Raw genomic sequence first — 13,374 nt, forward strand, 5'->3', positions numbered from 1 at the left:
TACCCGTTTTCTGTTCCAGCGCCCGTTTTCTATCACAACACCTGTTTTATGTTCCAGCAGCCGTTTTCTGTCCTTCCAGCCGTTTTTGTCCTACCAGCCGTTTTCTGTCCTACCAGCCGTTTTCCGCCTCATCGCACGTTTTCTGATGCAACACCTGCTTTCTATCCCAGCTCCCGTTTTCTGTCCCAGCAGCCATTTTCTATCCCAGCAGTCGTTTACTGTTCTTGCATCCATTTCTCATGATATTATCCGTTTTCTGCTCCAGCAGCCATTTTTCATCACAGCTCCTGTTTTCTACCACAGCACCCGTTTTCTGTTCCAGCATTCGTTTTCTGTCCCAGCACACGTTTTCTAATGCAACACCCGCTTTCTGTCCCAGCAGCCATTTTCCATCACAGCACCCGTTTTCTGTTCCAGCATCCGTTTTCTGTCCCACCAGCCGTTTTCCATCACAGCCCCCGTTTTCTGTCCCAGCACACGTTTTCTAATGCAACACCCGCTTTCTGTCCCAGCAGCCATTTTCCATCACAGTAAAAGTAGTTTTATTTAAACGTACCATATTATTTTCAAACACACAAATAAATGTACTAAATGTGCTTATATTTTGCATTTTCGTTTCAGGGACCGCAACACAGCGCTCCGTGACTACAGGAACAACGATCGGTTAGCCCGCATCTACCACGCGTACGACGTTGTTCACCGGTGCGTCAACGAGCCGTTCTCTCTGAGCCAGCCCGAGGCGTTGCTCAATGCCGCTCGGTATATACTCGCACTGATTGATACCGAGCCGCCGAGTGGAGTTTCTATGTTGTATCCTTTTTAACAGGCTTATATTAGCTTCATTCATAACTATGAATGTAAGAAAATGTAGGAATCTTAATTTGATCCACTTCCCGGTTGTCGATGAGGTTGAAATTCTGAGTTTTGATGGCAATACATGACTAGCTAGGAAACATCATTACAAATCCAATATAGCAGCCTCCCCAATATGGCGGACTAACTGTTTGAAATCCAACCCCATGATATGGGTATTAAATGAAAGGATTGTCACGTGACTTAAGTCCAATATGGCCGACGTCCCGAGGTGGCGGAATGGCTATTTGAAATGTGGTGTAAAAAAAGTATAAAATGAAAGTTATAGTTTTAAAACTAAAAAACATGATTTTGAAAAATTACAAAATCATTCGGACATTTATTAACTGCTTGCTGATGATGATCGTAAAGAGTAGAAAAGCCGTCAGATATTCTTATGTGTCTACGGAGCTGTGTGTCGCCTTGCGCGGGCGCATGTTCATATATTTTGAGTGATATGAAGTCACTAATAGCCTACTCCAACTTCAGACAGGCAACGAATAAAATATGGAAGACCAAATTCAAGATTTGATTTAATGTACAACTTTATGTATTGAATCTGATTAATAGAGGTAATTTCCCATCTCGAAAATAGAGTACACTGCATTTTTATTATCTACGGTCCACCCATATAACAATACCAAAATATCTATATGTGCTAGATACATTTGCTATAGCTGGATTTGCTGAAATTAAACCACGGGTTGAAGATTCTTTCTCGATGTTTATTCTTCTGTTGTCGTCTGCTGACTGTGTGGATACAGACAATCTGCTCTTTATTCATACGAATTCCTATTAGAAAATTCTTTTAACTATCAGAATACTTATACTATGAACTGATCTATCCTATTATTTTCAATTTTCCTATTGGTTGATCATTTAACACAATTGTAATACGAATTTTCTATTGGTCTATAATAGTCTCGCACAATATGTACACGTTTTCACTATCGGTTGTCCCGACGTTATTGATATTTGAATTATTAAATCTCAGTAATTATTATGTTATACAACAATAATTTCCTTATCGCAGTCCAGTTGTATATACTTATGTCTATCGAAACAAGCTAAGGTATTGAACGCAAATACGCTCGCTCGTCAGATGTTAGACAAAATACTTGGATTGCAGATACCACATAAGTTTCAAGTAAGTACCGAAATATGTATCTAAATTATTCTACCTGTATTCTATCTAAATTATTCTAGTTGGTCTAGCTTTCGCAAGCGCGGCTGCTGAGCACGAGGTCTCAGGTTTGATTCCCGGATCGTGCCAAAATCGCTTTGTGGATTTTATTTAGAAACTTTCACAAAGTAACCCGAAGCCTGGAAGTTAGTGATTGATACACCCGTGCATCGGAGAGCACGTAAATGTCGGTCCTGCTTGTGATCTCTCTCCGGTCGTGTCGAATTGCCGTCCCATCGCGTCATGAGAGTGAAGTAAGAAATAGTGAGTGCACCGGTGTCCAAGCAAAATCTTGTGCACTATAATATGTCCTGCGCAGTTGACGGACCTCCTTACATGAGAACAGCCGCCGTTGCCGATAGTAAATCGACTGGGAGGACATCATCCAACTAACATTTTTTTTTGTGGTTTCCAGGAAAGCGTAGAACTGCTAATACTGAAGACCCGCGCTAGCACAGGGGTTGAGTCTCGTGATGATGAAGTGGCGCCACTGTGCTGGCGGTGTCGGCGACACGCGCCGCCGCTGTGTGCGTCGCGCTGTCCTTACTGCAGGCACGCGTTAGCGCACTCGCTCGCGACACACGGTGAGTTCATCATCTGCATCATCTGCCTAGCCGTTTCCTTGGGAAACACGGTCAGTTCATCATCATCATCATCCCGAGCTTTTACCCAACTACATCGAGCTCGGCTTCCAGTCCAACCGGATTCAGCTAAGTACCAATATTTTACAAGCAGCGACTGCCTATCTGACCTCCTCAACCCAGTTACCCGGGCAACCCGATACCCCATGGTTAGACTGGCGTCTTACTTACTTCTGACTGCCCGTAACGTCTGCCAAGGATGTTCAATGACAGCCGGGACCTACAGTTACAGTAAGATATACTTAGAAAGTACATACAATTTAGAACAGTTGCATTGGTACTTGCCTGATCTGAAATCGAACCCACGCCCTCATACTCGAGAAGTTGGCTCTTTACCCACTAAGCCAGGACGAAACGTATATTAAAACAATATACATTATCACTCTCTAATACCCAACTTATTTCCCACAGAAGTGCTACCCCTCGTACAATTCGAGCCTGCCGAGGGTATAACGTACGAAGAAGCGCTCGATCTCATAGAACGCGCTCCGCTGCCCGAGTCGACGGACACAGAGAGCTCGGACGGCGCTGAGATATTGAGGATAGACAGGGACGTTGATGGCAGCGATCCTTTCTTAGATAAGGTTGAGGAGGTGAGATTTTATTTGCATTTTTAACACGCTTATATTAGCTTCACTTGTAGCTATGTATGTAAGAAAATCTTGGAATCTTAATTTGACCCACTTCCCGGTAAAATTTTGCACACGCTCTGAGTTCTAATGACAATACATGATTAGCTGAAAAACGCCATTACAAATCCAATATGGTGGCCTCTCCAAAATGGCGGACTGGCTATTTGAAATCCACTCCCATGATATGGGTATCAAATGAAAGGATTTGCTATCTTGGATACAAAAAAAGTATAAAATAAAAATAATAGTTAAAAAAACTAAAACACACGCATTTTTTGTTTATTTACTTGTGAGAAACGAACGCAGTGTTAACAAGTCGATGGTGATCTGTGTTGGTCGCCAAAACTTTTGTGACAAGTGCACCTTCCATCGATCATCGTGTTAGTTACGTTTCTTTAAAGTTAACCAGGAGACTATAGAGATATAGGATACTTTTTTTAGCCCCAGCCGGGTATGGAAAGTAGTTTTGGAACACAGCCGAATCCGTGGGTCAGCCAGGCGGGGAAGCTAGTTATTTATATAAATTTCTAGTCTCATTTGCGAGAATAAATCATTTTGAAAAAACATATCATTATATTATTTTATGGGTGCTAATTAAACAGGCTTCTTTTTAATGTCATTATTCGCCCCCAAAAATGTATGTTGCCTTCTAAATTACTAAGTCGGCCACAATTAATAAAGCGTCGAGCATCTTAATAATACTATTTTAGCCACTTGTTATCTTCCACTCTAAATACAACTCAGCATGATGGTTATTTTTTTGCATCTACATTTGTCGCATGCATTCTAACAGTAAACTTCTTAAATACTATTAAATGACATCATAAAATATATTATTTAGCTTCTAATTTTTTAACTCGTACTGAGTTTTTTGTTTAAATATAACACACCCCATATAATTGACCCAGCATAGAAGTAAGCATGCAACATGCAGCAAGCATGGCTTCTGTCACGGCTCCGGCGCTGCGGGGCTCCGGCGGTCCCATGCGAGCTTATCGTCGCAGATGGTTTTCACGCTCACCACCGCAGCTTCGGCTTGCTGGCCGGCCGAGCCGGCCAGCCTCAGCCGCGGCGGCGAGCGCTGAAACTACCTGTGCCTCAGCTCGCAGGCCGCCTCGCCCCTCCGCGCCTACGCGGTTTTGAATTGCACTCTAGGGGTAGGGCAGACAAGACTACGTGGAGTCGGTTTTGCAGCGATTCGTTTTCGTCACTAACTTCAATTTTTAATACAATGTTTTTTAATTGAAGGTTATAAATGGCAATATGCTAAATTAAATGAATTCAAATTAAATTCTACCATCAAAATAAAAAATCGGTAAAAAAACTTTTAAGTTAAACGGTTTTATCTTATGTGCACTGAAAACTAGAAAATAAAAAAAGAGTTACTTACCTGTCAACCTACGTAGTTGGTCCCGGTCATATTAGACTAAAATAAAAACGTGGGGCCCATTAACTATTGCTGTAGTACTTTCTTCTAAAGGTATAATAGGTGTGGATTGCATCGACTTACTATAATCGTAACTGGAGATTTTGACAATCAATAATCAGCCGTAGCGGCTTCGCCAGCGAACGCCGAGCTCATGATCTACCAAAGTATAAAGATATGCTTTGCCATAGGTAGGATTTCAGAGGGGCCCCACGTTTTTCACCTCACGGGGCCTCACGGTCTCTTACCTGATAATTTATTACAATCTAATTAAAAAAAGTATATTTTTTTTAACGACGCCAAAAATCATCAAGTGACCCCTCCCTGGGTCAGCAGCGGTAAGGGAGTGCCAGACTCTTACTGACTAAAAACAGTTATGTTTCGTCGTAGGCCTTTTATGTACCAACTCTTTCAAACAATCCCGCAGCCCAGGCAGGCCTTGGCCCTGTTGGGCCCCGCTGGGGTTGCTGACAGTATTCTACTTGTGTAGCCCTTTCATTTGATACCCATATTGAGGGGACTACCCCCTCAATATGTAATCCACCATTTTGTGCCGGCGGCCATATTGGATTTACAATGTTATTGATATTACTATATTGTATTGTCATCGGAATTAAAGGTGTATACAAAATTTCAGATTAATCGGTTGACAGGAAGAGGGTGAAATTTGAATTACTAAATTTGACCCAAGAATAAATAAAACAAACGGGGTGAGCTAAATAAAACCGTTTAAAAAAAAAACGAGCCAAGAAAAACGTTGATCTCGTTTTTCTTGGCTCTTTTTTGGAAAAATGAGGCCGAGTTAGTAAATTAGATGACAATGTATAAATAAGAAGGACAAGTTACACTAATTGATGATCTTTTATTGAAGCTTTCTAGTAGTTGGCGTTGTAAAAAAGACGAATTAGTTTATTAGAGGCTATGTCATTTTCCCGTTGCTTAGTTATAAAATTAGAAGTTTAATCATGTGTCCAATAAATAATTTTGTGGCTAGATTTATAATTTCCCTTATTTTATTATTTTTACTCACGAATCAATTATTTTAATAATAATGAATTTATATAAATAGCATTTAGTTCTGAAATTTATCATTCGTAAGAATTGGATATTATGTAAATGGAATCATGCCAAGATCATTTTACTGTGTAAATTTTATTAATGTGGAATTGAATGAAGCTTTATTATTATTACTGTCCAGTAATATAATAGTTTATCAGATTCCTCTTTTTTAATTTCCAGGACGACGACCTAGGCGTGGTTGTATGCAGTCGCGGTGCGTTGCTGCAGCTGAGCCCAGCCAGCGTGGTGGTGATCCAACGGCCGCCGCTGTCGCCACTGCTGTACCGCAACATGCTGCCAGAACTGCCTGCCACCGCCTGCCAGCACTGCCACAATGTAAGTACATTGATCGAACATACACTAGCACCACATAAAGCTCGTTCCATACTTGTATGCATGCCCTAATCCGACTATAATATGTGGAAACGTCGTTGACCGTACGTTAACCTGTTTTTTTTTTGTCGCTAGGCTAAAAATGCTATTACGCATACCCTTCCCGTCGGGGAACGGGAGAGGGGTATATGGGATTCCCCGACAAAGACGTTCCCGGTATACCCACTAAAAAGGCCCAGTCCAGTCCCCCACCGGCGATTGCCCGCCTTACGGCATGTCCCTCATACCTGCCCCCAGCGGGGAAGGGTCCTTATAACGGGCGGAGCACAGGGGGTGATCCTTTAGATACAGGCGGTGGTGACCCCGCGCCGGTCGCCCGCTGATCACCCGGGAGGATGAGGACGGACATCGTGTTCGCCGTCTTCGGCCCCTTCTTCATCTACGGAGCGGCACCGCGAGAGGGTCGTTCTACCGTATGCGCTCCGCCGCTTCCTTCTGTGACATGTCGTCCTCACAGAAGGAGGCTAATGCTTCCCATGTCTCCTCAGCAATCACGCTGGGGAGCGAGAGGTCGTTCCCGACCACTGCCATCAGGGCGCGGCGGGGTCAATCCACGATGGGCACACCTGAAGTGTGTGCTCTGCCGTATCCACCGTGGCTTCGCATTGGTGACACTGTAGAGTCTCCTCCCTCCCAATCTGGTGCAAGTATGATCCGAAGCAGCCATGCCCGGACAGCACCTGCACTAGACGCATCGAAAGGCACCCATGCCGCCGATCGAGCCATCCGTTCAGGACAGGCCCGATGGCATCCAGCGTCCAGCGACCGTACGTTGCCGAGGCAAAGTCTTTGGCTCAGTGCAGAGTTATTGCCTCCCTTGCCTCCTCACGCACCTCTTCCTTTTCTATCGGGTCCAGGCGCCGGTTTAGCACCCTCTGCACACTCTGGCGAGCACCCATGCCTCGAGCTCCCAAGGAGGGGTTCCCTTTCTACCTTTGAACCTGTTATTTTATCCTCTAGCCCTAGCGGAAACAGTCAGTACTGAGTCTGACTGCGAGCTCGATAGATGGCGTTCGTCAAATAGGGGTGAATTTTGCATCGCGCTATGGTTACGTTACCGAAGCTCACTAAGTCCCCAGAACATTTGAGCCGCAATTGGTGGACCCTTGAATGCCATAAAATTTTTGACAAAGTCAACGCCTTGCGGCCTCTGACTTTATAATTCTAGAAAAATATTAGCGGGAAATGAGAGCCCAGAAAAAAAGAGGTTTTATTGTTTATTTGAACTTTGACGGTTATTTTACCAGTATTTCGAAGCAAAGCCGGCTGCAGGAGTTTCCTCTTCGCCGAACCTAGACCATGCCCAGGCCAGTGGCGACGGTGTGTAGGTATATATGTGCAGTCCGTCTGTAGTGGACACTCTGCTTCGGGCAACGGCCGCGACCACCTCCTCAGAAGTCACGGAGTCGTCCAGACCAGCAATCCGCACCTCTGATGTTTTCCTTGGTCTGGTGACGCCGTACGTTCTCTAGGTGCCCTGACCTGCCTCTGCTTGGAGGCCAGAGCGACAGCCTTTTCAGCACTGCCGCTCGCAGTACCGGCCACCTCAAACAGCCGCGCACTCGTGGCAGCCGGCCTGAGGGTGACGGATTGAAGATCAAGATCTGTCAATTTGATCTTGCTCTTGGCTCAGCAGCGTGAGCATCACAGCTACGGAACGCGGAGTATGTATCATTGGTCCTTTGGGACGCAACGCAACAGCTTTTGCGTTTCTGAGAGGGGGGATTGGCAGAAGCGTGGTCAGCAATTTCGGGGCGGGCAGACCTTCCTCATCTGAGAACAGATCCACCGACTGACTTCCGATCAGAGCAGGGTCGTGAGGACGTTTCCTAATAGATAGGTGGTCCACGCGGATGATTCTTCTAGTAATATTTTCAGCAACTGGGGTCTGGTCGCCTGCAAATAAGTGCTCAATTTAACACTCGCAGACTCGGAGCTGGGTCAGCCGGGTCGCATGACAAATGCAGCACATTTTCGGACAAACCCAGTCTTACACCTACTTTAACGAAAAGAGAACACAATTTAAATTAAGATCCTTTTAATTTCCAGCTATTCTACCTCGAAGACTTTGAGATCCAGGTGGTGACAAAAGGCCACTGTCCGTTCTGCCGTCACCCAGCAGAACAGCCCCGAGGTGATGAAGAGGAAACTGAGGACTCGCTTCTAAACGACTCCAGTCTCACCCCCACTAGTCCTAGCAACGACCGCAGTTCTTGGTGATAAGTACCTGCATACTTCGAGAACATTCCACCGTAAGGATTTTGTACTATGAACAAACTGTATTAAGTAGATGTTTGAACAGTTTATGTAGTAGCTAGTGAAGAAATACATATACACAAGTCTGTTGCATACCTGGTGAAAAGAATTGAGGTGATGAAAAAGAAACTTAGGACTCGCTTCTAAACGATTTCAGTCTTACACCAACGAGTTCTGATAACGACCGCGATTCCTGGTGATAGGTACTTGCTTCCTTCGAGAACTTTCCTTCGTATTGTATGTTCTACAAAGAACTTTGTTCTTCGAAGATTGAACAATCTGTTTTAAATTGTAGATGTTTTTAATTGTTAATTTAGTTACTAGTGACGGTAGACTTGTGCGTTTTGTCGAATACTTGGTGAGGAGTTACGAGGCCCTTATAATGACTACAGTTTTTGGTAGATAATGGCTAGCTTATATTCAACTTCCAATTTTGTAACATGAAAATTGAAATATAGAAATAGTAGTTGTCTGATAGTTACAGCATGTTTTTCTTACTACACGTAAGGACGTAAAATTAGGCGTTCCTCCAGTTAAATTGTACCTACAAATGTCTTAGCCAACTGGTTGACAGAACGACGACTGTAGCAATAAATGTATCCGCAACACATCCCGACTGTTATAGTTGAAGAACTTTAGGTAAACCACTGTGAACTTGACTCTTCTGGTGGTGTGATGTACAAGCCACCAGGAGAGCCAAGTTTAAGGTGGTTTCCTAAACAAAATATCGACGGTCTCCACGTAAATCATCGTAAGGTCCGAGTCACACCGGAATAGCAGCGGCCGGCAGAGACGCGGCGACCACTTCACTGTGAAAACATTTTAAACTTTCATCTTAAAAAACCTGTGTCGCTTGAAAAGCTTGAAAAGGTCACAAGACCGCCTGCGGCGCCGATTATTTCACACTACAAGTATTCGCCGCGTCACTGCCATTTCGGTGTGACTCGGGCCAAACTGCAAAACCTCTACTTTACAGGAGAGCAATTTGAAGTTTCAATTTTTTTTTTTTTCTGAAAGTTGTAATGAAATATTTATTGTGATATAAGAAATATTGACTGTTTTATAGTATCTACTAAAGTTTCCAATAATTGTTATAGTTTTTTAATTTAGCACATTCGATACTTTACTTGGTTACCGCTGGTAATTTTTAATCGTATATGCCAGCTTCGATATTGTTCTATGACAAAATGTTCAAGTTGACCATCGAACGTTATAAGTTTTTCTAGTAAGGTTGTGATCGGCCCTACCAACTTTAAATTGGTTTTATTGCAGTCCAAAGTACTAATACTCCTCTAAATTGTGTTTATTTGTGAGAAAGGGATATTTTAAACCGCGCGAGTACAATATGCAAACAGTAGAACGGTTCACACGAAAAATACCGAAACTCTCAACATTGCCATCCATCATCAGCATAGACCATTTAGTACAGGTGACATTTTCCCCAAATGTGCAGAGTTTTCCAAAAGCACAGAAAGGTAAATTAATTAGTTATTAAAACTGCATTATCAGTTTCCTTAAACCACATCGAAAACTGTTCAAAACGCAGACAAAGTTTCTACTAAGAATTTATCCAGAACAATGTTAACCTAATTTCCTAGCAATTCTCCAAAATTCAAATTTAGAATACACTTTTGCGCATGCTTGGCCAATAACTTACTCCGGTCATTAAAACGTATGTAACGTTGAAACATATAAAAACTCGTTAAAACCAAAATTTTGCATACGTGGCCGCTTTTCTTTACAAAAGAGCTTAGCTGTACGAATGATTTTTTTCATAATTCCTATATAGAATTATAGATCTTTATCTACTTACCACTAGAACAAAGGAAAATGCAATTTTTGCAGTTTCGATGATTTACCCAGGGGCCGTCGATATCGTACATGTTGCTGTCGAAATTTGTTTGTTATACAGGGTACTAAAATACCCGTAAAGCGAAAAGTGTATGCTATAAAACATAATTTCACTTTTCTGATCTCTTCACCGCTCTCTATTACTTGTACGTATTACGTTAAGCTTCTCTCTACGTGTGTCCACACGTAGAGAAGCTTAACTTGCATCCAGTATCAGTAATTTCAATGCTCTGATTTGAAAGATTACAAACCAAAATCTTTCGCTGTCACTCCTCACCGATCCTAATTGCTGCCAGCTACCTAATTGCTGCCAGCTACCATTAGTTGCTACCAATTGCTACCCTCGTAAATAAATAAACATTCATATACGAAGATAGCTAGCACAATATTTTAATTTATTTGTAGCTAATTGCATACATCATTCCATAAAAATAAAAACTTTAATTGTTTTGCAGTTAAAGTATCAAAAAAGATTAACAAATACTATTTACATCATTCACTGATGTACAATTTTTATTGAGGAGATAAAAGCTCTTAATTTCGAGAATCCAGAGCGATTGGAAGAGCTGCTATATTAATTAGCAGACGTTCACTTTGATAATTGGTTTTCACCACCTTGCCTTATCCTTTTACAACCACAGTAACAACTCAATAATTATTCGCGAAATGACTTTAATAGTCCAAGCTGGTACACCCGCCTTACCTGTAAAAAGTGTCATGAATATATTTTACAAATGATTTTTTGATGACTACTTAAAATAAGATTAATTTTACAATAAGATAGTTTTTAATTTTTATTTTAAGTGTAGACACTTTTTTGTTTTGATCGTAATTAATCTGTCTGGTTCGTTTGTTCTTATTTTAAAATGTTCGTAATGCTGGCACAAATGTATATTTTTTAAATAAAACTAAAAAGTTACCTTTCGAAATGAGGGCCAATGAATGAGATAGTAAGCCATTTGCATTTGTATTAACTAGAAGTAATATTTTAATGTACGAATTTTACACGGCCAATATGATGAATATTCCGTCCTTGTATAAATAAGGTGTAGATTGAATAAGTTTCGATATGATGTAACAAAATATCAAATGCCTGTATTAATGATAATATCTATGCAGTAAGTAGGGCTAAGGCCTTTTATACCGAAGTAACAAGCAGGCTTTAATTTTGATTAAGTCCATGTTTTCTGAACAATATTTGAAAGGTTTCCTGAAAAGCCTAGAAAGTTTTACATTATAAACATATACTTAGTTTCATCAATCAAGTGCAGTAAGCACAGTGTGTATAACGCACCTAATAATTATTTCTATTGAAAGTATTGTAAGTATTATAATTAGGTATAACTTTAGGGATGTTACCACTGATAAATAATTTTAAAATTCCCACCAAAATTAGTACAAAAATTAAATTGTTAGTAGAATTGGCATGTAATGAAGTCACGAATTTTATTGGAAAAGGCAAAAATGTATCAATAAGTTTTTAATAACCACATTTGTTGCAGTATTTTTATTTGTCGGACTGGAATTGAATTTTTAAATTATATTTAATAAGAAAATAAGCTGTTAAATATACTTGCATTTCTGTAACTGAATGGAAAACATTTGTGATAAAAGCGACCGTCCCAACGACTGTTTAATAAATGTAAATACAAAATGACCGTTTATTATTTAAAATGCCCCGAGCCCTGATTTCCTAAAAGACTTGTAACCACGCAATCCATACTTGCATACACCTGTTATACATCTTGAGAGTTTTTTTTAGTTTATTAAGAATCTGCCATATGTCAGCTGCTTGTTTTTATGAGCCGCGGTAAGGTTTTTTAAAGGAACTGTTTGTCCCTTGTAGACAATTATGTATTCAATATCTGCGGTTTGTTGGCACAATGGATGATAATAATGTACTTAAAAGTACTGTCGTGTAACACTCGGTACTGTAACACAGTATATAATGAAAACAGATATTCGAGTGAACCTTGTTGGAAAAGTACAAAGTACTGTGGCGGGGACACCATGCGGCAAGCTCATGTAGGCAGTCTTAGATCTAGTCATTCAATCAAATAGCAGATTCAACCGCATGACTGCGACATATCCACCATGTTCCAATGCTCATATCTGTAGGTATATCATTGGTTTGATAAATTGAAGAGGCTTGGTGGAATTAAATAATTATGATACGTCAATGATAAGACTGGTCTTCGCAATTTTAAGAAAATTTCGAAAAATATGGTAAAGACCGTGAAATTGCAATCTTACTTACATGAGTAAAAAAAATGTATTATGTCCAGCCTGCGAACGGTAATGAGACGGTATGTATGCACGTACATAGCTGCAAAAATAAAATAATTTTACGTTCCTGTACCTTGCATGTAGGCACCAATTATTTCTAGACACTTCATTAGAATACCCATAAAAGTATACCAGATGGAGCGAACGTAAGGCGAGTAATTAGGTTCTAGCCTGGAAGGACGAGTCGTAAATGGTATGTTATTGTGACCCAGTGGCACTGTTTGCGACTGAATTTACAACTGTATCTTATACTTGTACTTTGAATATTTTTATGAATATCCTGTATGATAGTAAATCAATGGCATGTGCAAAACACAGCCTGCTTTGATGCTGTCTGTATGTACCGCCAATTTTAGCACAGGTTTTGCTAAGGAAACGGTAATTTCTCTCTTTACTTTTGAATACTTTCAGGAAAACATATTTATTTATACGTGTAGGTACGTTTTAGTAAGCACCTTCCCTAAATACTTTTTGCTGCTTTTTTATTGGAATATGGCAAAACGCCTCCTAATATATGGCAATCCTTCTCCGTGTGAGAGGAGGCCTGTGCCCAGCAGTGGGACGATAAAAAGGCTGTAACAGGACAGGATGGCAAAACGTGAAAGTTTTGTCAAGTTATACAACAATAGGTACCAACTTAAAAAGTACTGACCCCCTAAAATATTCCCACTTAAAAACCAAAAATAACTCATAATTGCATATTTAAATATGGATTAACAAACTTTAGATCGAGTTTACACTCGATATAAAAGTATAAAGTATCGATAGTGGTTGCGCCGGAGTATCGATGCGGCG

General features: G+C 40.9%; 1 protein-coding gene across 1 annotated transcript in view; it reads left to right on the forward strand.

Moving 5' to 3' along the window:
• LOC124645170 (intraflagellar transport protein 122 homolog) overlaps positions 1-11,947 on the forward strand; it is a 47,911-nt gene extending 35,964 nt beyond the window's left edge. The window contains exons 18-23 of the mRNA XM_047184932.1: positions 622-810; positions 1,891-1,999; positions 2,451-2,619; positions 3,088-3,269; positions 5,974-6,129; positions 8,236-11,947. Coding sequence (XP_047040888.1) covers positions 622-810; positions 1,891-1,999; positions 2,451-2,619; positions 3,088-3,269; positions 5,974-6,129; positions 8,236-8,406 — 976 coding nt within the window. The 3' untranslated portion in view covers positions 8,407-11,947. The remainder of the gene's footprint in view (positions 1-621; positions 811-1,890; positions 2,000-2,450; positions 2,620-3,087; positions 3,270-5,973; positions 6,130-8,235) is intronic.
• The last annotated feature ends 1,427 nt before the right edge of the window (positions 11,948-13,374 follow it).

Source organism: Helicoverpa zea, chromosome 31 (assembly GCF_022581195.2).
Source record: "Helicoverpa zea isolate HzStark_Cry1AcR chromosome 31, ilHelZeax1.1, whole genome shotgun sequence".
NCBI lineage: Eukaryota > Metazoa > Arthropoda > Insecta > Lepidoptera > Noctuidae > Helicoverpa > Helicoverpa zea.